Source organism: Palaemon carinicauda, chromosome 1, assembly GCF_036898095.1.
Source record: "Palaemon carinicauda isolate YSFRI2023 chromosome 1, ASM3689809v2, whole genome shotgun sequence".
NCBI lineage: Eukaryota > Metazoa > Arthropoda > Malacostraca > Decapoda > Palaemonidae > Palaemon > Palaemon carinicauda.
The window spans coordinates 131,604,826-131,632,177 of record NC_090725.1 but is presented as its reverse complement, the minus strand read 5'-3'; the positions used below and the strand labels follow the sequence as shown (position 1 = coordinate 131,632,177).

Sequence of the window (27,352 nt, the reverse complement as noted above, 5' to 3'; positions counted from 1 at the left end):
TTTTTAAAACACACCGGAAATTTAAAAACAAAAGTACATGTTTTCTTAGAGTGCAATTAACTATTTAAAGAGTGGCAATTTTCTAGAATAAAACGAGGTTTCCTAAAAAATAGTAGTTTGCTGACGAAATCGGATGCGGTATATTTTAAGCTACGATTGAAATGGATGTACTGTATACATAAGTCTCGAGCCATGTCGTCCTGATGGAAGGTCCCTTCGACAGCTTCCTACTGTATAATATTTCTGCGAGTGATGTTACAAGAGAATTACCGTCAGGTATCACGGGGTTCTAACCCCCAGAACGACTATCCGTAGATATCGTGTATAATCAGGGAGTATCTGTAGATAACCATAGATATCGGCACCCCAACAGACTTTACCCAGTCTAGTCAACTAGGGTGAAGGATAAGTGAGGAGCCGTTACATATCCTCTCTCCCTATGGTGCCCCCGTTCGTCTTTGATGACTTATTCCTTTGTTCGCAGCGCATTCCTACACTTTTTGTTTCGTAGTGCATCCTATATCAGCTTTTTTTTAAGTTTTTCTTCGTATGATGGCATCATCTTCGTCGTTTAATTGAGTACCAACTTCCCTTTACAGTTTACTTTAGCTGCAGGTGTTTTGGATCCCTACAGGGAATGTTATTTAGCTTTTATGATGAGGGAGCCGGGGCGCTCCGAGTCCAGCTAGCTTGGGCGTTATGTTGTGTACCCGACCGCCCTTATATCTCTTCTTCACTTAGTTTTAATTTACAAGTTTTACGTTAGCTAGTCTCATTTTAGCATTACGATGCTTTGGGCTCTATTTTATGTTTGCATATACCTTGCATTAATGTATTTTAAGTTTTTGTTGGTGCGTGTCAGTTTCGGATGGCTTAGCCCAGAGAGCGGTAAAATTTTAATTGGAGATGGGTCGCGCCGATGGCGTATAGGTCTTTCTTACTGGACTCATTGGCAGTAGCGGTTTTCCCTTAGGTTTTTTTTTTTTACCTCAGTTATACTAGTTTACTGAGTATTTATGCCGCCTGTCTTCTAGTTTTTCAATTGCTCTTTTTTTCAGCTTTTTTGGAGTAATTCCACGCATGATGGCTTCCTCTTTGTCGTATAAGTTGAGTACCCTCTTCTTTTACAGTTTGAATTAGCTGTAGCTGTTTTAGATCCCCTCGAGGAGTGGTTATTTAACTTTTTTAGGCGATGTGGGAGCCAGGCGCTCCGAGTCCAGCTAGCCATTGGGCGCCATAACGCGTACCCGACCGCCCTTTTATTTCGTTTTCACTTAGTCTTATTTCACTAGTATCACGTTAGTTAGCCTTGTTTCAGCATTACGATGCCTTGGGCTCTGTTTTGTGAATACATTTACCATGCATTAATGTAGTTTAAGTTTTAGTGTGTGTCAGGCCCAGCTAGTTTAGCTTAGAGAGTAGTAAAGTTTTAGTTGGAGACGGGCTCGTCGATGGCGATCAGGTCTTTCTTACTGGACTCGTTGGCAGCGGCCATTTTACCCTTAGAGGGTTTTTACCTTGGTTATACTAGTTTACTGAGCTCTTATGCCTGCCTGCCTTGGATCCCCCGGTTTTTTCGACCTATTAGGCTTAGTCTAACCCCCTTCGGCGAATCCGTTGGTTCGCCATGTTGCATTCACTCGTGATCTCCATGTTAGGACCGCGCAGTCCATTGGAGCTCCCCTTTGCGAAGGGTGATCTCAACATGTCGGTGCACCGACTTACCTGTACTGTCATTACCTACTAGCATCTGAGATTTCTCGATCGACCTGCAGCATCCTATATTTACTTTGTTGTGGCTTCGCCATGGCATTTGTGTAATAGTCTTTTTAACCTTTCCTGGGATTCATTGTGCGGCGGCCTAGAGTGTCTCTATCTAGAGACTTCCTTGTTGGGATAACCCTCGGATTGAATCCAGATTTCTTTCTGTGCCTGACTTCCTTGCCGTTGCCTCTGTTATGGGGATTGTTAAGGAATGCTCATTTGGTGCATGGGTATAGCTACTCCATGCCGTCACCTCTCTTTATATCCTAGCCCTTCTGGGACTGACGTTGCATGAATTTTATCATTATGCTGCTGTGTATTTGAATTTGTTGATCTTGGGGTTGGTTCTCTTTGGGAGCAGACCCTCCATGGCCGTCAGCATGCAGACAGATGGCAGTGCCAGTACTTAACGGCTTTGCCGCCACCTATCGGCACACTATCCTATAGTACCTTTACCGGCGATATGTCGCTACTTACGGCAGTGCCGCCACTGGCGACACTGGCCTCACCTATGGCACGGTGTTTCGGCGGAAACCCCTGCCGTTTATCTCCTCCGCCTCTAGGCACCATTGCCCCTGACAGCGTTGCCGTTACTGGCAGCTGGGCTAGTACCAGTCTATGGGAGTGGATGACTGTGCCAGCGCCTTAAGGCACATATCGTCACCCTCATAAACTAACTGCCTAAGTAATTTTCTCCACTTGTTAGGAAATCAAAAAAGAACCCTCTCATTTCCTAATTCTTTATATCATTGTCTTGAGCTTCAACTCACAAATTCTTAACAGAAGAATTTGTGAATTAGAATTTGTTAATACAATGATATAAAGAATTAGGAAATGAGAAGGTTTTTTTTATTTCCCAACAAGTGGAGAAAATGACTTAGGCAGTTAGTTTATGAGGGTGACGATATGACGCTGGTGGCAATGCCATTACCCCCCTGGCACTGCCGCTACTTCCGGCAATGCTGGTATCTCTAGGGCACATGCCTTTCTGTCCTCTTTATTTGAGACTGTCTTACCTAACCTAAGATGGGTTCTCTACTGAGTGTATGTGAATTCAACTACAGATCAACATAAAGGCCTTACTCCTTCAACTTTTGAGGCTTCTTTATGTATGCTGGTCCTGGGAATCCCTTTTACAAAACGTCTTCCGGGCTCCGGCATGGAAATAACCACTGCATATGGTTATTGGTTTTCTATCAATTTGCTCATTCCCCTCTGAGGGTGTGTATTGGATAGATGGGAGATAACCTTATAGGCTAGTTCCCTATCCCGGGTCTTCCTTAAGTGAGGTTATCAACATGTTGTTATAGTCCTTGGGTTGCTATAGACTTGCTCATTAATCTATGCGTCGATTGCCTAAACTATTAAGTTTAACCGTACCGTTCCCATCTAATTGGCTATTTCTCTGCGGAGATATAGGAGCGACGGTCCTGTCTATGAGCGCCGTACCCCCCCCCTCCCTCTTTGGGCCTATAGCAACTGACTCTAAGGAGGCTATTTATTCCAATCTAACGGCCTTAATAGGAGAATGGACATTTTGTACTTTATCTCCTCCTTTCTCACCAACTGCATTTACACACAATTTGCCCTCTTAATGAGAGAATGTCTTGATGAAGTCATTGAGCTTCAGCATGGCATTTCATTCCCGTGCTGAAACTTGGTGGCGGGCAAGAGAGCTCTCGAACTTAGGGAAATTGCTCCCCAAGTTTGAATCTAAATTTCTCTCCCCTTCCTCTATTTCTTCTGCTCAATATTACTTCGACCTTCTCCTGATTTTATCAACTTTCTTTTGTCTTGCTGTCCTTACTCTGAGTATTATTTCTCTTAAGTTACATAAATATATATATATATATATATATATATATATATATATATATATATATATATATATATATATATTTATTTATTTATCTTTATTTTTATTTTATTTAAATGGCATGGATATTTCCACATTCGTTATTACTGCCTGCTTAGATGAATGGGAGAAGGGATCACAGTTGGGAGGTATTCGCCTTCAAAGCTATTTATGAGAGTATTGGATGATCTCAGCCATCCTTAAGATGGTTTGGACCTTTTTGGTGGAACTACTCTCAAGGGTAGGGTCATCGGAATCCAGGGGAATCCAATCCTTGAGGTGGGACTCTTGGCTTCTGGTCGGAAGCCCATCATTACAGATATGGGGAGGATGATTCCATATAACCTTGGTCTCTGTCCTAACAGGCGGGTTTAGCTTACACCTGTACGTCTATATCTGTTTTGATGCCATCCTTGGGGTAGGGTATGGGGAGTGGATCATCAGGGAAGTATACTCTCATTGTGCCGATAGTGGAGAATGCAAATTTCCTTTCCAACATATGATACTTTCCTAAAATTCTCAAGCAGGTATACGAACAAACCAACCAACAAAAAACAAAGAAAATCCCACCCTTAACTATGGACCCTTCAAATACTGACTCCTCATCCCCTGGATTTGCTGACTCACACCCCCCCCCCCCCCCCCCCGGGCACTGATGACAACCTCTGATAATGTGAAAAGGGAAAGTTCTGTTGATGACCTCAGAACAAGAAAAGACCATTCTACTGATATTTCAAAATCGAGTAATCAAAAATGGGAGCAGTGATGTAAAGTAAAGTTTAAAAGTTTAAAGATAAGGATCTTTACCTTCGAAGCAGATATGAGTCTTTCAGTCGAGAAACATGCCAAGCGCCATTTTGGGACAAAATAGCTTTATTTTATTTTTCAGGGGTTTTTAAAAATGGCGCTTGGCATGTTTCTCGACTGAAAGACTCATATATTAAATACAAAGTTCCTCGCTGTTACCACCTATAGACTTACTTAGGTTTACTCTTCAAAGATTGGGTATTCTGTCCCGTGATCAAATATTCACACTTTTGCACATTGAAATAAATGAGGGAGCAAAAATACTAAGGAGATTTAATTAACCTATTATGGATTTATTCACAAATTTACATTAAAAGAAAACGGACATCTTAACAACACAAAATATCATAAAAGAAATTCAAATTAAAAGCAACTCAAAAAAAGGAAAAATGGTTTATTAGAGACGTGGTCTGCATTAATAAATAATCAAAATTGGGTCGGACACATGGCCCCTGTGACCCAGAGACTGAGCTAGTCTCAAACTCAAAAATTTATATCCAAGAAAAATATATACACATAATCCCACAGCACACAGTCCGAATACGTAATTAGCCAGTTTCCCTGTCAAGTTAAAATTAGTCTAAGCTAAACTAAAAAATGGGGGAATAACTATGGCCATTGATGTAGTACCTGCACTCCTTTGAAGATAGTCCTATGCCCGTGATAGCTGTTGACCTGGTCGTCGCACTAGTTGGCACTTTGCACTCTGGACTGGCTCACCCCAAGAATTCTCACTTTGGCTGCAACTATGGTATACCAGGGTCCTCTTCTTCTCAATCTCTCCGACCAGCAGCAATCTTCAGTGAGTCGAGTTTTGGGAGAGAGGGGTGGGGGTGAGCCAGAGATGCACGGATTAATTGACCAGGCAGGTCAGTCGGCCAGGGCGGCTTAAAAACGAATGGGCCCGACACTAAGGTCGAGTCGAGGGAGATCACCTGGCTTCACTTTTCCAGACAGGTGAGGAGCATGATGCGCACGGATCCATTGGGGGTGCCATATCGGGACTTCAGGACAGGGCAATATATTGTTGCAAGGAGTGCAGAGGAGGCAGGATTTTGTACTAAATACTCAGAGAAATCTTGCTGCTCTGAGGGAGTTTATATATACAATAACCCTACCTATTCTGGCTTGCTAAAAATTAATTAGTTTAAATGATTAATTAGTAATGGGCTGGTGCGATGGGCATACATCTTAAAATTAACAAACCTTAATTGGTATTGAGAAATAAAAGATGCATTAATTCAGCAGTATTGAAATTTATATCAAAATTCAGTTTAGGAATTTAATCTCGACCCATGTAATTAAGGAAAGAACCAACATACACCGGGGTTACACTAAGGCCCTCTGTTGTACGTATCTACGCTGTGACGTCACGAGCATGGCGTACGCCACTGTCAACAAGTTTTAGTTTAGAATAGTCCTCCCTATGTTTTGTTAAAGAAAACAATGTAGGAGAGGACGTTTAAGGGGTAGCTATAGTATTAGTAGAAGAGAGTTAAAAATACGATTGAAAGAAGAAGAGTGAAGAAAATTCTTCACACCCTGGGGATAAAGGGGAGAAAAAAGGGAGAGGGGTTAGTTCCGGCAAATGTGATTCAACTACTTGTTAGTATGAGCGAGATAAACTTGCTGGATTAATGAAGAGTGAAGTTGTTCTTCACATCAACGTCCATTTAAAGTTAACAAAACGCTGTCGGCGTTAATTAAAATCAATTGAATTAAAAGTTAAGCTTGAACGTGAATAAGGGGAAAAATGAACCCGCAGGCAATGTTTCGCGGAAACGTTAAGACATGTAAACGATTGGCGTTAACTTTATACGTACGATGCAGTGGTAATAAAACGATTAAAAATACTCAATTCTTCCCACCCTAGGAGTACGGATAGAGCAAACAAAACGTGAGCCAATATCGGTCGAGGTCAGCAACAAGTCCGGCCAATGACAAATTAAAAATTAGGGGGGTGAATCCCAATCCCGGTCTGACACCCAACGTTTTACATGAAATGATTTTACATATAAAGTGACTGGCGTGATGAAAACTTTGTACTCGTCGCCTGACAAAAGGAGAAAAGTTACTTCCTTCTCGGCGTTAAAAGGTGAAAAGGTATTTGACACTAGCCTGAATAATAAACTGTGACAAACTAGGTCCGTGGGGACATCGTATTTCTGACAGTGAAAGTCTTGGATGTCGTCTTTAACAGAAAGGTTTAAAATGGGAACAATAAAAACGAAACTTATATTCAGCACGAGCTGAAGGATGTCAGGGGGATTGTAGTACTGTAACGTGACATATTGTCAAGACAAATTAAATTTACGTTTGGAGGTTAAAGCAAGGGATTGATTGAAAAAATGCTGCTGAATGACTTGGCAATAATAATAAAGGCTTACAGTTGCGCCATATAAAAGTGAATGAAAACAATGAATGATGTTCATGATACCGTTATCCTCAAGCAAGGTGAATCGTAAATAGGCTCTAAGCTCCGGTGCTAGGTCTACATGTGTGACCTTCGCTAAATCCGCCGTCAGTGCAAAAGGTTTCTTTCCGACAGCTGAAGTCTTAACCTTGCGATCACGCGGCTCGTTCTGAGAGCGGGTTTCAGATTTTGACGTGGATATTTTAGCGTCAACACGGGTTGGAGCGGAAGTTACGGGCTTAAGAATAGGACAGTCAGGCAAAGCAAGCACTGGTCCATGGGATGGTACAGTTTTAATTATTGAATTTACTAGTACAGGCCTCTGCTGGCCATCACGCACACGGTTAAGTTGGGTGGTATTTGCGCTACCACCAGGGGGTTCCATGGTAAGACTGTGAATGAGTTTTTCTTCGGGACAGACTGTCACCGGCGGCAAAGACAAAGGGGGTTGAGGGCGATCAAACGCTGGCGGCTTAAGGTTTGGAGATGAGGACGGAGCACGTGGGTCTGATACCAAATTACTAATCGTATGCCGTGTTGGCAACATAGTATTGAAATTTGAAGATTTTACAGGTTGGGGAATTGATACAAAATTATGAACATTGTGCCTGACTGCTGAGACATTAGAAGTTTCAATTAGGGGAACGTTAATGGCATTCACAAAGGGACGTGTCACTGAAGGTGATGTCATCGTTGAAGAATTAAGACTGATTAGCTTTAATTATTAAATTAGGATGAGCCATGAGGCTATTAAAAGCAATTTCAACTTTACTTGAGCAAGCAGCAAGCACAGGATAATTTAATTTAACAATGGGATGGTCGTAATGACGTCTCCAAAAATTCTTGTAATTACAAAGTTTGTCTCTTACTTTACCAATAAGGGTTTTAAAATGACTTACGGCTTCTGGACCCATGCTGGGAAAATCTACAGAAGCAAGAGCATGAAGTGCTAGGTCTGCGTCCTCACAAACAAAGGTGAATGTTAATTCCTGCTCCTTAAGCCTACCGTTAATCTCCTCGGGGCTGAGCGTTTCCGCCTTAGGCGATGGAGGGATGTTTACGTTACGGGTGAAGTCCGCCGTCTTGGAATGACCACGTTTTATGAACGGATTCGTAAAACAAAACAAGGGATAACTGAATTTCAAAAGAATGGGAAAATGAAACTTTACAAATTTGCAAGTATGATAAATGAATATTTAAATTTACTCATGACGGGGGAAAAAGTTAAATGGACAAAACAAATATAAATCATGAAATTATTTTAAAATCCAAAGTGACCGGGTCCAACAAAGCAGACGATGCCTGGGTCACGTGACGTTAAACACTTTACTAAAATTAATGATATATGCACGTGGCGATAAATGATTGAATTAAGTTACTTATGAGAAGCAAAACATGTTAGAAAGCACATGGGCTTATGAATGCAAAAAGTTTAAGTTAAGTTAACAGGTCGAGTCTGACACTGTTGGGACGATTTCACAATTACGGGCGCACTAAGGCGACAACTTAATTATTAAAGTTCACTCACGTGGACGCTAAACAAAAATGAGATTTCCCTCACGTGGAGGTAAAACAAAAATATCCTCGCTAAAGGAAATTAAATGGAGCTACACGCAGTAATTTACGTACGGTAGGAAACAATTATGCACCCTTAGTTTGGGCTGTAAACAAGATCCGCCCTCTCGGAACAAACACGTGGAATGAAACGGACTTGGTGTTATTAAGTTTCTACGTTACTCGTAAGAAGACTTAAAATTATGTTGCACCAATTCACTCTTTAGGACAAGGACACGTGCTAGGTATACGGGAACGTTAGTTAGAAAAGTTAAGGTTGGTTAGGGAAGGTAAACGACACAAAGGAAGGCAGACCAAGGTACAAAATGTTACAAATTAGATGCTAAATTAGCAAAATTACTTGACAGAACGAGTAAACCGTCGCTCTAGCTGAGCAGTAAACACGGGCGTCTGAACAACAAAACCTTAGTTCAAGTAGCTTAGAACTTTCTGGTATAAGTGGATTCCGCCACAACACGTGGGTGAACGGATCCGAGACAAAGCGAAGTTCCTACAACAAATTCTAGTCTTTCTGTAGAGAACATTCAAGCAACAAATTAACCTGGCTACGTAGTTCTTTCCTCAAACACATGGTCGATACAAAAGGATCATAATGATTACAAATTTCTCTTCCCAATTAAAGTCTGGGCATTACACATTCGACAAACTGGCTGTGTGCGTGTGGGTAAGTGATATAGCGAGTTACTATATGCTTAATCAAGCTGATTATTTACGTTAATGCTTCACAAGTCAAAGGTAAAAGATCCGGCCGGTTCGAAGGACCACTCGTGTGGAGAATTTTTATGTTCTGAGGGGGAACTTAGTCCGGGAATGTCTCCTTATGATAGTTACATAAAGTTCAACAGGGGAGGATAATGAGCACTTACTCTCGGGGCACAAACGCCCTGCTAATACTTTACTGTCACAATTCACTAATCATCACTCTTATATACAAAAGGGGGAAATTTTACTGTCCAGAGGCCGGAGAACGCCACATGTGAAATATAAGTAATTTATGGCCTACTCTAGCTTTGTCAGGTCTGTAGTCATCTCACTCTTAGGCTCTGTTTCGACTCCGTCCCAGCTACCCCAGCGATATGCTGGACACGTATTTTACGTTAATGTAATTAGACAAAATCAAAAATGGGAGCAGTGATGTAAAGTAAAGTTTAAAAGTTTAAAGATAAGGATCTTTACCTTTGAAGCAGTTATATTAAATACAAAGTTCCTCGCTGTTACCACCTATAGACTTACTTAGGTTTACTCTTCAAATATTGGGTATTCTGTCCCGTGATCAAATATTCACACTTTTGCACATTGAAATAAATGAGGGAGCAAAAATACTAAGGAGGTTTAATTAACCTAATATGGATTTATTCACAAATTTACATTAAAAGAAAACGGACATCTTAACATAAAAGAAAACGGACATCTTAACACCACAAAATATCATAAAAGAAATTCAAATTAAAAGCAATTCAAAATAATGAAAAATGATTTACCCCCATGGACGTACGGGTACGTTTTCTATACTTATGCGTAGATAACAGGTCTTGGCAGGCCTTGTATTTGAAATACAACGCTTTACTGTTGTGATGTTGTTCCTTCGATGTCTTGTCATCAATGTAACATGAATAAAAAGTTTCTCTGGGCCCCACAAGGGTCAAGATGAACCTTTAAATTTTCTTTGAAGAATCAGCTGATATTTCCTGTGTAGTAATTTTAGGTTGCATAGGCATTTACACAAATATTACGAAAATAGGGCACTGTTACCAGTGCAAGAGTGTGGTTTTGTTGTTCCTTCGACATCTTATCATCAATGTAATGTGAATAAAAAGTTCTCTGAGGCCCACAGGGGTCATGAATGACCTTTAAATTTTATGTAAAGGAAACAGCTGACCTTTTATGTGCATTTGCTTTAGATTTCATAGCTATTATTATCGAAAAATTACGTAAAATGGTTCCCTTGCCATGGTAACACAATGTTTTCATTGTTTTACAATGCCCAGATCCCCACAGAGGTCAAGATGGACCTTTAAACTTTCTGTTATCAATCAGATTATTTTTCTTTGTATTTTTTGGGGTGTTTCATAGTCATTTATACAAATTTTACGAAAAATTATCATCATTACTCCTGCGTGACTATTGTTTGATTGTTCCTTGGATATCGTGTCAACAATGATGAATGAAAAGTTTCCCTGGGCTCCACTGGGGTCTTGATTGACCTATAAATTTTCTTTATAGATTCAGCTCATATTTCATATGCAGTTTGTTTAGGTTTCATAGCTATTTACACGAGTAATTATTAAAAATGATTTTGTTACCATGGTAACGATGTGTTTACGTGTGCGCCATGGCGTAGGTGAGAAGTTCCCCGGACTGAGCGTAATGCTCTTTAAATCTCCGTGTCTCGGAATTTAAAGGTCCGAAAGCCGCTGATTTGAGTTGCCATGCGGTTTTTATGCTTATCATGATTATTTTTGTATATTTTTTATTTCTATTTTGCCGAAACCTTTAGTATATTATTATATTCATAGTATATTATTATATTCATCGCCGTTATGCTCATTCCCGCGCTCGGTCTGCATAAACAACGTGTTGGGTGGCTGACTGGGACGAGGTAAACAGAGCGAGTCTGCCAGGAAGTAATTAGTTCAGCTGTTGACTTTGTGAGAGAACCTTGGCTTTCGTGCGTTATCCGTCAATTTTGCGCTTTTACAGCCTATTCTAATAAGTGATAGTGCTTTATAACTTTTTAGAATATTCCTCTTTATATGTGTGAAGGCATTTGTTGGATAAAATGCCTAAAGGTCAAGTAAGATCAGTGTACAGTATAAATAAAAAATTCTGTGAATGATGGCAGCTCAAGGCAAAAAATTATGACCTCAAATCTTAGAGGTATTGAAGATCGAACTGATTTCAGTTGTCTCGACATGGTAACTACGATTTGTAAGTTTTTCCAGAGGGTTGGTGATGTGTTTATGCATGTATGTTTTCATCTTATTTCAGGTATTCTATAGGAATACATATAGTATATATATATATATATATATATATATATATATATATATATATATATATATATATATATATATATATATATATATATATATATATATATATACTGTATATATATATTCATTTGAAAATACGTCGATTTATTTTAGGCAGCCACTGTGCATATTTCAAACTGACTTTGCTGAAAGAGAGAGAGAGAGAGAGAAAGGAAGAGAGAGGGAGAGAGAGAGAGAGAGAGGGAGATTGCAAAAGTTTCTTTCTTTCGGTCATAACTAACCTATGCCTAGAGGAATTTTATTATTTTTTTTTTTATTTTTGAAGAAAATTTATTGAACTTTCTTATGACATGTGTGAAAATAAGGATAAAGCAATGTAAATAGTGGGTATCGTTAGATGAAGTTAGGCAATGACAAACTTTTTTTTTCTTTTATCGTATACATTCCAATAAATCACAGAGAATTCTCTTTACAGATACTTGAAAATTATACCATCTTATGGACAATTTATTCAGCTATAAAATGGTATCTAATAGTTTGTAGTTAGAAGAAATGAATAAGGAAAAAAAAATAATAAAATGTGCAAAAACTGTAAACCCAAATTTCTTCACCGCAAGTAACGAGATTTAGGTTTTCAGTTTTTGCTCGTTTACTACTTTTTTTCCATCTTTCCTCTCTTCTAACTACAAATTCTTATATACCATTTTATAGCTGAATAAATTATCTATAAGATGGTATAATTTTGAAGTCTCCTTGATGAGAATTCACTTTGCTGTATCGGAATGTATACCATAAAACATAAAACATTTCGTCATCGCCTAACTTCACCTAACGATAGCTACTATTTAGATGGCTTTATCCTTATTTTCGCATATGTCATTAGAAAGTTCAATGAATTTACTTCAAAATTAAAAACAAAAACAAAAAATTACTCTAAATATAGGTTACGTATGATCGATAGAAAGAAACTTTTGCAATCTCCGATTTTCGTTACTTGCGCTAAGGAAATTTAGGTTTACAATTGTTGTGGGTATACTATTTTTTTTTCATGTTTTCCTTCTTTTAACTACAAACTATTATATACAATTTTATAGCTGAATAAATTTTCTATAAGATGGTATGGTTTTAAGGTTTCTGTGATGAGACCCCTCTGTGCTTTATCGGAATGTATACGAAAGAAGATAAAAAATTTTGTCATCGCCTAACTTCATCTAACAATAGCGGCTATTTATATTATTTTCTTTATACTTTTGATAACTAAATTTAAAACTTCAATCTTTTTCCAAAAAAATGAGACCAATCTGACCTCTCTAAGATGAAAATTGAGGCTGTGGGCGCGATTTGAAAAAAATAAGTCGAAAAGCCCTTCAAAACTGAAAACGCCTGGGGCTTAAGGCATGGAAATTTCCAAGTACCCCGGGGGTTAAAGGGTTAGAGACGTGGTCTACAATAATGAATAATCAAAATTGTTTCGGACACGTGGCCCCTGTGACCCAGAGACTGAGCTAGTCTCAAACGCAAAAATTTATATCCAAGAAAAATATCTACACAATCCCACAGCACACAGTCCGAATACGTAATTAGCCAGTTTCCCTATCAAGATAAAATTAGTCTAAGCTAAACTAAAAAATGGGGGAGTAACTATGGCCATTGATGTAGTACCTGCACTCCTTTGAAGATAGTCCTATGCCCGTGATAGCTGTTGACCTGGTCGTCGCACTAGTTGGCACTTTGCACTCTGGACTGGCTCACCCCAAGAATTCTCACTTTGGCTGCAACTATGGTATACCAGGGTCCTCTTCTTCTCAATCTCTCCGACCGGCAACAGTCTTCTGTGAGTCGAGTTTTGGGAGAGAGGGGTGGGGGTGAGCCAGAAGTGCACGGATTAACTGACCAGGCAGGTCAGTCGGCCAGGGCGGCTTAAAAACGAATGGGCCCGACACTAAGGTCGAGTCGAGGGAGATCACCTGGCTTCACCTTTCCAGACAGGTGAGGAGCATGATGCGCACGGATCCATTGGGGGTGCCATATCGGGACTTCAGGACAGGGCAATATATTGTTGCAAGGAGTGCAGAGGAGGCAGGATTTTGTACTAAATACTCAGAGAAATCTTGCTGCTCTGAGGGAGTTTATATATACAATAACCCTACCTATTCTGGCTTGCTAAAAATTAATTAGTTTAAATGATTAATTAGTAATGGGCTGGTGCGATGGGCATACATCTTAAAATTAACAAACCTTAATTGGTATTGAGAAATAAAAGATGCATTAATTCAGCAGTATTGAAATTTATATCAAAATTCAGTTTAGGAATTTAATCTCGACCCATGTATTTAAGGAAAGAACCAACATACGCCGGGGTTACACTAAGGCCCTCTGTTGTACGTATCTACGCTGTGACGTCACGAGCATGACGTACGCCACTGTCAACAAGTTTTCGTTTGGAATAGTCCTCCCTATATTTCGTTAAAGAAAACTGAATGTAGGAGAGAACGTTTAAGGGGTAGCTAGAGTATTAGTAGAAGAGAGTTAAAAATACGATTGAAAGAAGAAGAGTGAAGAAAATTCTTCACATCGTCTCTAAGTCCTATTGTTTCGTCCTTCTCTCTCCCTGGTGTTTCACTTAAATATATCCAATAATAATACATGTAATATTCACATTTTAGTATCGTATTTATGATGAAAAACAACAAATTATAATTTTATGCATTGTTTACATTCAAATCATTTGATCAACCCTGCCTAGTCCGTCGTCAACCTCAATTTTCGGATCAAATAACTCCCTTATTATTAATGCATGGTACCAAAGGAAATTTCATATCTACTAAAAGAAACTATTATTTTTTGATCTACCATTTTCCAATTAGCATATTAATTGCAATATTTCTTTATTTAAATGCTTCTCTCATATTTTATTTACTGTGAGTTGAATCGCATAACGCTAACCGAAGTTTTATTCACGTTGCCGATGCACGATATAGATTTTAGCTCTGTGGTGCTTGATTATAAAGACACTGATCTTGTGGTTGCTACACAATAAATAGTTTAAACATCTGAGGCTCCTTGATGGACAAGTAGCAGATGGTGGAGGTCAGAGTTTAACCATGGTCAAGTCTTGAATGAATAACAAAGAATGACTGGCTCTTTCTTTCATCTTCTCCCTCTAGGGGGGGGACAGCATTTACTTTACTCTGTAAAGCTGGCCTCCACTGTCTGTAGGTAAAAACCATTTCCCTTGTGTAACCTGGTTTAGAGAGATATACTTGTTACGTCCGCATATCCTCGGCAAGGTGGGATTGGGTAACGTCTATGGTTTCTGAGCATTCTTACCTATACTACTCACACTGCTAGTATCACACAATCACGCAGATTGCTCAGGCCGCTAACCGTGCTTTGCACAGATTTTAGCGAGGTGTCAGGGTTTCTCCTTGTTAGGTGCTGAGTACTTATGGGAAAACCCTGGGTCAAATACCAGACAGTTGGTTCTGACTTTCACCCTGCTACGGGTTGAGTCAAATCCTTATAAATAGCGTAAGGGTTTGTATTTAGTGTCAGGGGGCTGAATATCAACCACTGCCTTCAACGTCCTCTGCTCCAACTCCACAACCTGTTGCTCAGGCTAATGCGGGTGAAGAGATTCTGACATCTCCTAAAATGCATGATGGAGTCGTTCCAACATGAACAAAAAACTATGCAGGAATCGTTCAGGAAGCAGCAAAGGATTATGCAGGACAAGATCGACCGTCTCGGAACCACCAGGGGCACTTCTAAGAAGCCGCCCGATCTCCCTCATTGCTCTGAAACTAATCCCTGGAGATACGTGGAGCATATGCCCATGATGGATGGGAAACTGTTTGTTTCCGAGAAGTTAGGGGCCAGACAGATCAAAGACCTTGGGTTCTGGCCTAACTTCTCCTCTTATCCCGAGTGCTATGTGAGACTGCGGGACGAAAATGCGACCCGAGAAGAAACAGTCCCTAAAGAGGTCATCGTGTTTGAACACAATAAGGTGCAGGCCATCCTCCTGAAGACCCTGAAGGGAGCTGGATATATCAATTCCAAAGTCTCGGCACTGAGAAAGAAGCACCCCACCTTTCTTGCACCTTCCTCCATCTCATTTCCCAGATAAGGAAATATATTCAAGATAGAAGGCACATACACAAACCCACAGCTAATAGTAATTTCAAGACTATTCTCTACGATACTTCCATCAGCACGACATGGCCTGATCCCAAAATACGGATTTTGATTAAAGTGAAAAATTTAGTTTTGGGTGAGAGGGCCATGTCGTCCTGATGGAACCCACCCTTTTGCTGATCCCTCCCAAAATTACTTTATCTGTGGCCATTTCCGCTTAACGGCAAGAATAGGAATGGCGTTGCTGTAGTAGTAGGGAAGGAGATCCACTGGGTACCTAGAACGGCACCCCTTTTTTTTTTGCCACTCTTCCCCCTTACATTGAAGCGTTAAATCTATTCGGGGTGAAAATTGCCATGTGTCGTATCTAGAATACGTTCCCTGATATTATACGATGTCCTTTATTGGATACTCGTGCCAGGAGTTGGAATCCTGGAGACCTTTGGTTTAATTCTCTGGGAGTATCACTAGCAAATATACCTTAGAAGGCTACCTATAGGACCCCTTCCATCAGGACGACATGGCCCTCTCACCCAAAAATAGATTTTTCACTTTCATCAAAATCCATTTTGTAGTTCCGGCTAGCTTTTAACTATTGTATTATATTGTTAAAATTATGACATTACATTATATTTGGAAATTTATGACATAATAGATGTTTTTATCTTGAAAATAAGCACACAAGTTCAATAGCATAAAACATTGCTGTTTGCTCCCAAAGCAGAAATTCAAGGTATTTGTTTTTGTGTGAATATCTTTGCCAGCTAAAATTATTTGAATTGCAATAATGTTTTACTTGGATATACACAATTTATTCAGCTTTTCTAACAGAAAATGCTTCATTAGCTTAGCTTTATTTGTATTTGAGCTTGGAATAAAAATGTCAATGTTTTAGTGAAATAAATATTTTAAGGCTAACCTCAACTTGCTGTATTGTATTATTATAATTCTGTTAGGCCTATTTTTAATGTACCATTCAAATGAACACTCCTTCCATATTAAAAGAATCAAACCAGAGTATTCTGTGATTAAAAATAAAAGCACTACAGTGATCAAAAATTTTTTTCTATTTCCAGTGATCGCTGTTTTTGCACCGGGAAATTCTTTTATTTTACAATATTTTTTTTTTATTAATTTATTTAAGATTTTCAGAATCAAATTGTGAAAAATTGAAACCATATTCATACAAAATCTATTAAGGAAAAAAAATTATATACTCAAACCTCTTATTCTTGTCTGTATACTTTTTTTGTGAATCATTCTGCATACTGCGTGGCCTTTTTTTCTGCCACATAAATCAACATTTCTCATATATATATATATACAAGTTTGATTACAATTTTGATTATACTGTCATAAACTATAACCGTCTAAAAATAAAACAAACACAGAATGAGAGCTATAGCCTAAATATTAAGGTTGATACAGCTATTTGTATTTTATTACCTACTCTAGGGAGGTATTGCGATCAAGTCGATTTATTTATTTGTCTGTGTGTCTGTGGACATTTGCCCGTGGACAGGATTATGTTAAATCTACTTGACGGATTTTGATAAAATTTTCACTTGATATAGACCTTAGTATATGGACGACCCCATTAAATTTTGGAGCTGATCCGGATTTGCATTTTTTGTGTGTGGATAGGAGTACGTCAAATCTATGCGACGCATTTTGATGAAATTTTCATTGAAGATAGACCTTAGGACATGGATGACCCCATGAAATTTTAGACCTGATCTAGATTCGGATTCCAGATCTGTATTTGCCTTTTTTTTGTGTCAGTGGACAAGATTACATTAAAACTACTCAACAGATTTTAACGAAATTATCACCACAGATAGAGCAAAATGGTCATGAACAACTCCATTAAATTATGGAGCTGATCTGGATATGAATTTTGTATTCGGATTGGCATTTCTCGCCATTTTATAGATAACATCAAAACTACTTAACAGATTTTGACAAAATTTTACCCACAGATAAATCTTACGTCATGGACGACCCCATTAAATTTTGGAGATAATCCGGATCTGGATTCTAGTTTATTTATTTATTTATGTGTCTGTGGACAGGCTTACGTCAAAACTACACGGCAGATTTTGACGAAATTGTGGACAAATAGATGTTAGGTCGTGGACGACCCCGGTAAATTTTGGAGATGATCCAGATCCATATTCTAGATCCAGATTTGCATTTTTGTCATTTTAAAGATAACGTTAAAACTACTCAATGGATTTTGACAAAATTTTACCTACATATAGATATTAGGTCATTGATGACCCCATTAAATTTTGGAGATGATCCAGATCTGGATCCGGATTTTAGTTTATTTATTTATTCATTTGTCTGTATATCTGTGGACTGGATTACATCTAAACTATTCGATGGATTTTGACAAAATTGAATATCACTACAGATAGATCTTAGGTCATGGATAACCCTATTGAATTTTGGAGATGATCCGGTTCTGGATTTGCATTTTTCGCCATGTTAAAGGTGACGTCAAAACTTCAAAATGGATTTTGACGAAATTTTCACCTCATAGATTTTAGATTATGGATGTCCATTTTGGAGATGATCTGGATTTACACTGTTCACTATTTCAAAGATAACATTGAAACGTATTGATGGATTCCGACAAAATCTTTACCACAGATAGATCTTCGGCATGGACGACAATTTTGGTGGAGTTCAGAAATCTCTGATTTTCCCCCCCCCCCCTTTTTTTTTTCTTTTTTTTATGATAGATGTCGAGACAGTCCAGGGCCTAAGATCTTTGTGTCAATATAGCTCATTTCCAGTTATTGCTCTATCACTACCCATCCATCCAGGTTAATTTACCAATCAGCAAGGTGAGTTCCAGGTAAGACTCCTTAAAATACTCCACTTTTTTACAAAGATAATTATTTCAATATTTTACCAGAACTGACATAATCTCACTCTGGCCTCCCGGCCTATTGAGTATGTGCATCAAAATTTTTGATATCTTGACTCAAGATTCTGAAGGCTTCAGTGTTACAAGTAGAATGACCTGCAATTCACTGGAATCTGACATATTTTACAGTTGAAAATTTAGGTTATTGTGGAGAATGGGGCAGATGATTGAGGTTGTTTAAATTTTTTATTTTAAAGTTGAGAAGCTCTCTCTTCAGAATATTATCAATGAGTGTTCCAAGTAAGTATTTGAGTAATTATAATATATGAGTAATCAAGAAAATTGTCTATAGTATTAGAAATCTGTTTATTTTTTTATTGTTGAATAGGCAGATACTTGAAGTGTATCCCCAAATTCATTAAGGTGCTCAACTCACAATCTCTGGCTTGGTATTCTGGAAATTCAGATTATTACATCTTTGGCTAGGAAAATATATTTCATGTGATAAATAGATTTTTTCAATGAAAATATTTTATTTCATTATTAAAAAGTCCTCTTTATATATATTACGTAAGCACGTCCAGTCATATACGCAACTGTATTCTGGCTTGGCTACTTATTCACTTTTCTTCAAAAATTCTAGGAAAAACTATTTACAGTATTTTAGCATCCCGTTAGCGGTAATTCCACCATTTCTATAATTTCTTGAAGGATAGATTATTGACTTTTTAAATTATCTATGATATTTGTAAATAAACGTGTGATACCCATCTCTCTAATAGTTGTTCTTCGTATTTCTTGGGCTCATTTATTATAATCGTTATGTTATGATTATGTTGAAAGATCCATTAAAGTGTCAAATGATAACAAAATATTATATGCCAAAAGCATAAAATTTTCCCAGAAAAATACACATGAGAATATTTTATGCCAGTCACATCTTAGTCATATGTGCATAATTGGAACATACTGTATAGCGTATATATTTGTGTGTGGGGAAGCTTATACTGTATTTGGATTTACTAACCATTGGTTAGTAAATAACCATCAAATATGGTAATTATGTGCTTATGATCAAGTGGTGAGGAAAATTACTACTAAAAGTCCATATTTATTTATATTAAAGTCTATTCAATCAATCTCTACAAAAAACTTTGAAGCTGATTTCACAAAATATGAAATTTTCATAGAAAAATTGTTACTACTGTACTGTTTTTAATCATTATCATCATCTACACCTATTGGCACAAAGGGCCTGGGTCATATTTCGCCAGTCGTCTCTATCGTGAGCTTATCTGTCAATACCTCTCTATTCATCATCTCCTATGTCACACTTCATGGTCCTAAGCCATGTAATCCTGGGTCTTCCAACTCTTCTAGTGCCATGTGGGGAGTGTGAAGAGCATTCTCAACCATCTCTATCTACCTCTTAACATGATCTCACCCACACATGGCATACAAGTAATCTCTTTTATAGTTTCATTTCTAATCCTGTCCTGCTACTTAACTCCCAATGTTCTTCGGGGGCTTTATTCTCGAATCTGCAAAATCTGTTGGATATTTTTTCACATTCATACCATGACTTATGTCCATACATTAACACCAATCTCACTAAACTGATATATAGCCTCATTTTTATGTAAGTTCAAGCAATTTGATTTCCAAATTTAATTTAACCTAGCCATTATCTGATTTGCTTTTTTCAATCTTTTATTAAACTCCAATGCTAAAGACCCTGTATTAGAAATCATACTTCCTAGATATTTAAATGATACTACCTCATAAATTCTTTCTCCTTCCAATTATATCTCATATTTCATTGCATATTCCGTTCTCATCATCTCTGTCATTCTTCTATTTATCTTGAGCCCAACCTCATGTGATATTTCTTGCATTCTGGTAAGCAAGCATTGCAAATCCTGTGGTGTTCTGCTAATCAGAACAGCGTCATCAGCATATTCAGCTAATTTCCTATTACCAATCCAGGCCAATCCTTCACCACCGTCCCCAACTGTTCTATGCATTACAAAACCCATGAGGAGGATACACAACATAGGTGGCAATATATTCCCTTGGAGTACTTATTTGTCCACTGGAAATTCATTTGATAGGACTCCATTAACTTAAATTTGCACTTGGAATGCTCATGAATAGACAATGAAATTTATATATTTAAGAGGAGCTCCATAATAACGCAGTATTCTCCACAAAATTGGCTGGTGCACACTATCAAAGGCCTTTTCATAGTCCACAAATGCCATCAAAAGTAGACTTCTATAATTTACACATTGCTGTACATGTTTTAAAATTAGAATTTGGTCAGTACAACTTCTACATTTTCTAAATTCTGCTTGTTCATCTCTCAGCTTTTCTTCAATCTTTCTCTTTAGAATAAGCATACAATTCTATATATTTTCATAACTGATGTAAGTGTTATGCCCCTTTAATTATTACAATCAATCATATATCCTTTTTATGTCATTTTCACCGACACTCCTAGCTCCCATTCATGAGGTTTTGCCTCTTCACACCACATTCTACAAAATAATCTTGTAAGTATTCTGGGGAGTTACTTAATTTTTTGGCCAATATCATCTCAGCAATTATTTCATCATATCCAGGGGCTTTTCATGTCTTGAGTTTTTTAATGATACCTTCAACTTTAAACACACCGAGGTCATTCATGGGCACATCAAGGTCTTCCTCAACTTATTGCCTCCATATCTTCTATTCATGACCTCACTAAAGTGTTCCATCTAATGTTGCCTTTCTTCATTTTCTATTGTTATAACGGATCCACCTCTCTTTTTGATGGGTGTATGCCTCGAACATATCATTAGTAATTCTATGAACAATGCTTGTGCCATAGCCACTCCCTGAATTCATAGCTTTGTCAGCCTCATCTGCTTTTGTGTCTAAATATTCACTCCAGTCATTCATGACTTGTCTTTTGTCCTCAATATCAATACTGAAATACTTAGCATGCTTTACCTTGTAATTTTCATTACTTCCTCAGAAACTTTCAGCTATCAATATCTGTCTTTGCCTCCTTTTTATAGTATCCCAAGTATGATTTGATGTCCATGGCTTTCTCCTTGTAACTGCATCCCAAAACTTCACTACCAACTAACTGATTAATGTTCTTAATATCACACCATTCTTCGTTAATTGTCTGCTCTTCGTTTCTTAAAGTTTCTAAGACTGCAAATAGATTCATCCATTCAATTGCAAAAGGTTTCTCTCTGCTCCTCTTCTAGAAGCTTATTTGTATCAAACCTAGGTATTCTGTCTGCTGGGTGCTTTCAGTTTTAATTTTAATCTGGCAATGAGGAGCTGGTGATCTTTACTAATATCTGCACCTCAATAGCTTCTTACATATCTCAGAGTCCTCCTTCTCTCTTTATTAATTATGTGATCTATTTGACTTTTGTAATTGCCACATGGTGAAGTCCATGTTTATTTGTGGATGCTCTTGTGCTGAAAAAGAGTACCGCCAATAACCAGATTGTTTACTGAACAAAAACATGAAATGGTCTCCATTTTCATTTTTGACTTCGCCAAGACCCTCAACACTCATATCATTCTCTATGCCTTGATTCATCCTTCCAACTTTAGCATTGAGATCACCAATCACAATTTTCATATCTCCCTGTGGGATCTCATCTATTGTACTCTGCAATAGATGAGGAATCATTTGTTGATGCATAGCAAACTATAACAGTCATATTGTACTGTTTTGTTTTAAACTGTACAAGTAACAATCCACTATTTATAGCTTTCCAGTCTGTTAATGCTATTTTTGCTCTTGGTGGTATCATCATTCCTACCCCTTCTCTTCCAACTCCATCTGTTCCTCCTAAATATATATATATATATATATATATATATATATATATATATATGTGTGTGTGTGTGTGTGGATTCATATATATATATATATACAGTATATATATATATATATATATATATATATATATATATATATATGTACAGTATATATATACATATATATAATTTATATATATATATATATATATATATATATATGTATATATATGTATTTTATGTATTTATATATGTATGCTTATGATTTTATGTGTGTGTGTATATATATATATATATATATATATATACATATATATATATATATATATATATATACATATATATATATATATATATATATATATACTACCTTGATCTAAGATTTCCTTACAAATCCCCTTACAACGTTTCTCAATTAGGGCCAATATATCCAATCTATATATCATAAATTCATTCTCCACTTGCTGTAACTTCCCAATCTGATTCATGGTTCTAACATTCCAATTACGAATTTTAAATTTTTCCTTAGTATTTATAAACCAGGAGATTCTTGGGACCCCACTATGCTCACGAAAGGGGTCCCCTCTGTCTTTTTCTCTTTCCATAGACTGACTAAATCCATGGAGAATTCATTGGCTAGATTCATCAAAGGATAGACAGTTCCTTGTGGTGCACAATGCCTATCTAACTAACGTGAGTGACCCCTGCCAGACCATACTAATTCCAATAAGATTATCCGCTAGACTTCAGGAGTAGAAGCCGAAAATACTCTTGTCTATTGCCTTAAACCCAATTCGTCATCCTGGTCCCAGTGATTTCATTGAGATTTAGGGGGGCATTTCCTCCACACCCAAAGTTATTATTCCATCAAGTTGCTTATCTGCTTATATAACCGTTGGCAAACATGGATTGCTAAGATATACCACCTAGTACTGATTTTTGTCATTCAAAGATTAAAATGAGCTAGGAAATTTTATTGTACATTTGCTTTTTTTAAAAAGAAGTAAAAAAACTTGCATAGAAAAAATAGTCAACTTTAAAAGTGACTTGTATGCATTAATAAAATAATAAATTTAGAAAATAAAAATGCTAAGAAAATTTCTGTTGTACAACTTTTACCCTATAAAATTCTCTTTTAAATGGTTTGAAATGAAACCTGATTGGTAAAAAAACAAAGCAATAGGAGTTTGAAGTAACCACATATTAACATTATTCCCTTAACTGAATAAATAAAGTAATCAGAAAATTGTTTTTATTAGACTAATAGATAATATTGCTGAATTATAACAACATATATAAGTTTCATGTTATCTCTGATTATTTGTTATTACTGAGAATATGTGGGAATTTAGATGAAGGTAACAAACAAATACATCAATAATATATATCTTTATTGTAGGATTTTGAAATCTGTAATATTTCCTTTGATTTTGATATTGCATAGTCAATTTTGAAGTCAATGTTATAGTGACCAAAAGTCACTAAACTTTCAAAACTTTTGCATTCCAATTTTAATGGCAGCACTTCTCTTACAGACTGGAGACATTGGCTGGGCATGTGTCAGAAATCATGCTTCCTAACAATAGACTGACATCCATTCCCTCTTGGTTTGGTAAGTTCCAGAGACTCCAGTTTCTTGATGTTCAGGGAAATCAGCTCTCTGATCTTCCAACAAATTTGGCAGAATTACTGCATTTGCGAGAAATCAATATCAGTGCAAACAGGTAAGTCACTGTTCAGTAAACTTGAAATGATCTACAAAGAAAATATATCTTGAATGTTGGACATTTATTAATGTTTTTCCTCTGGAATTATTTTATTTTTTAATATAATTCAGGATTGTCATTTTATGATTTGACTGAAACCTTTTCTTTTATTTTAAGTCCTTAAATTTTAAGTAAAGTTTTAAAGTTAATGAATTGGAATGCCAGAAATGTTAGTTAAAAAGAGAGTTCTTTCACACAAACCCTTTACTTGTATATAGTCTTTCATGCATCTTTACTACTCTCCAATCACTCCAAACGTGGAAAGAGAAGAAGATTAATTGCACTTTTGCAAAATTGTGATTAGGTAAGTTTCTTTAGGTAATGATCACTCTTACATAAATGTATTCTGACTGTTTTGCAGCTTCCAGTTTGTCCCGGTGCAAAATCTAAACTTTACGCTCTTTCAGGTACATTATTAGTACAGCGAAGCTGAAAACTAGCCGAAGCTAAAAGTTTAACAATATTTAACTACCCACTGTTAGGTAGGGGTAAGCAGTGGGTATCTTTACCCCTGCTCCCACCAGCACTTGTGACTAACCGTCACTTTTTAATTTGACTCGCGAGTGTGCATACGTGTCTCACTCTCCCGTTAACCCTATAAAACTGGCTAAAGCTAAACATTCCATTTTTTTTCTTTTGCAGGTGTGCTTGCCTTTGAGAATCATTGCCATGCGGGTTTGTCTGGGCTTGGAAGGGTGCCGTTGTGGCACCTTCATGTCCACTGAGGAGATGGATCCTTATGGTCTCTGCCCTTCGTTCCGGGATCACTCTTGCACACTGGCGTCTTCTCGTGATGTATGTAGGGAGTGGTCGCCCTCCCAGTGGTCGAGATTTGGCAGACAGAAGAAGTAGGTTAAAAGAGACTCTTGCTCTTTGAGGTCAGCCTCAAAACGGAAGAAAGATATTCGTCTTTCTCCTCCGGCTTAATCTCCCCACCCTGACTTTGCCTGACTGGCTTCCTCCGGGGAAAGGTCGAGTGCGAGTGGCGCCCCTGTATGTCCGGGACAACTTCGTGTGAGTTCTCCTCCTGTTGCTCCCCTAGCGGGGCAGTGGTGGAACACTTTGCAGGGAAGTCTCTCTCTGATGACGCTGTTCGTCTGTTGTGGCCCTCCTTGGGGTTGACGTGTCCTCCGTCAAAGGAGAGATTACAGGAGGTCCTTCATTTTGGTGGGCTTCTGCACTCGAGCACTGAGACCTCGTCTTCTACTCTCCCCAACGTCTCCCTTGCTCCGGCGAGAGTACAGGAACAGATGAGGACAAGCACTCCTTGGAGTGGTTTGTCACTAGACCTATCGGTCTCAGAAACGGGTTTTGTATTTGTACCAAAGGTTGTGGAATGAGTTGAGTTGATCCTCTAGCCAGGTTTGCCCGAAGAGAGGAGATACAAACTGCTCAACTGGGAGGTTCACCTCCAGGTGTTGATCAGTCCGACCTTCCGAGTAAGTGCGACTCAAAACTCCCTTCTGAATGGCAGCTCCCTCGTCCGCGAGGCGATGCACCTTTAGAAGGAAGAGGTGTTGATCGATCTTCTCGTTTGCGAGAGCATAGATCTTCCCCTGAGTGGTCCCCAACATGGGGGTACTGCCGAAAGGCTATGGATTCGTCCATGCCACGCTCCAGTATATCGGAGCACAGCTTTTCAGAGCTGGACAACAAGTATGGTAGGTTTCCATATGCCCCCCTCCTCACCATCTTCAATCACAGCGAAGCGCTCAGCACTACGAGGAAGACGTTGCACCTATTTCATTTAGGAGATCAGGTGAACAGGAGAGACCCCTCTTGAGACACTCTCGGAGAGGATTGTGTTTTGGCACCGAAGGCGGAGAGGCTCCACGCATCATCGCATGCCTTCCCTCACAGCGAGGAGGTTAGGAGAGCTTATTCGCTGGAAGTGAGAAAGCACAAAACTTTATAAGAGTGAAGCGCCTAAGCACGTTAGTGAGACATCGCCTGCTGCTTTCCCCTATCCTATGGTTGAGGAGCAGGTTGAGGTAAGCGAGCAAGCTAGCTCGTTTCGCTACCCACATCCTCCCGACTGGCCACCTCGCGATAGCTCACGTGAGAAGGTTGAGGGATTCCACCCCCCCCCTTCTCGTAGTAAACAACCAGCGTGACCCAAATGATCATTAGGACAGCAGGAAAGGGAGAAACCATCGGGGAACTTGTTTGCCAAAGACGGTCTCTAGTGTCAGGACTTGATTATGGCGCTTAAACTACGATGGGGGTCCCAAACACTGATCCACCTACGAGGACGGCGAAGGTTCTCGTCATCTCGTTGGATCCCGCTGCAGGGGTCGGCAGTCTTTTGGATCCTGTCTCCCAGAAAGCCACAAAGTATGAGGATTACCTCAAGGCTAAGGTTCCTACGACCCTGGATCCGAACTGGGAGAGGGTGGGAGTGACTCAATTCACAACTGCGATGACAGTTAGGGAACTAATGACTGCTTCCCCTCTAAGGGCGAAGTAAGCCTTTTCATACAGTTGATGGCCTGGAAGAACCTTCAGCATGAGCAAAGGATACCTCTCTCTGGATAGCTTAAGAGGGTTTAAAACCAGCGAAAACACCCAGAGGAAACGAGTCCTTCCTCTTGGATGAATTTGAGATTCTTCATAGGGAGAGAAAATATGCAAAGACTTTACCCAAGAACTGGCATTCTATGTATGAACATCAGCCTCAAGGGGAAGTCTTCCGTCTTTACTGCTACAACTAGACCTGGGTTTAGCAGTCTTCCCCTGAGAGCCCATTCAGCTTCTAAGGGAAACCTAGTTGACTACCCTCATCCTCCCCAAGCTACTATGGATGTTACCTCGGGAGAGGAAGAACCTTTTGACGACGGTTCAGAACATTCTGATGGAGCGCTCCTAGTATCCGCTAGCCCAAAGATCACCCCTTTGGAACAAAAAGATGCCGACCAAATCTTTGTGAAAATTCTGGCATGCATCAGGAAGGTGAAGAACCTGATGACTTTTTAACTGAGGGAAAGGACACGGTCCTAAATCAGTTTTCAGGCGCGCCAAGACCCACCAGACCCAAGGTAGTGCTACAGTGGGGAAGTGAGCATATGCCCAAATAGCAGGTACATCTCGCTCTCTTCGGTCAGTGGACTCCTCCAGGTTATTTCCTCCGCCTTATGTAAGGCAGAGAAAGTACTTTGAGGTGGTGGGAGACAACCCTTCCCCTCTTCCACTGCATCCAGCAAAAGTATCCTTGGCACAGTCTTCCTTGTAGAGAATGACAACGCTGCCAGTCCAATTCTCTGAGGTGGATGCAACCAATATGGAACGGGTTGTAAAATGTCCCTTGCAGTCCACTTCATGGCTGGACTATTGGTTGGGCACGGT

General features: G+C 38.6%; 1 protein-coding gene across 5 annotated transcripts in view; it reads left to right on the top strand.

The window, feature by feature from the left end:
* The window catches only part of LOC137651648 (leucine-rich repeat-containing protein 40-like), a 475,618-nt gene that overhangs the window by 387,449 nt on the left and 60,817 nt on the right, over positions 1-27,352 (top strand). For all 5 annotated transcript variants that reach the window (XM_068384869.1, XM_068384890.1, XM_068384879.1 and 2 more), the window contains one exon: positions 23,780-23,968. In XM_068384869.1, coding sequence (XP_068240970.1) covers positions 23,780-23,968 — 189 coding nt within the window. The remainder of the gene's footprint in view (positions 1-23,779; positions 23,969-27,352) is intronic.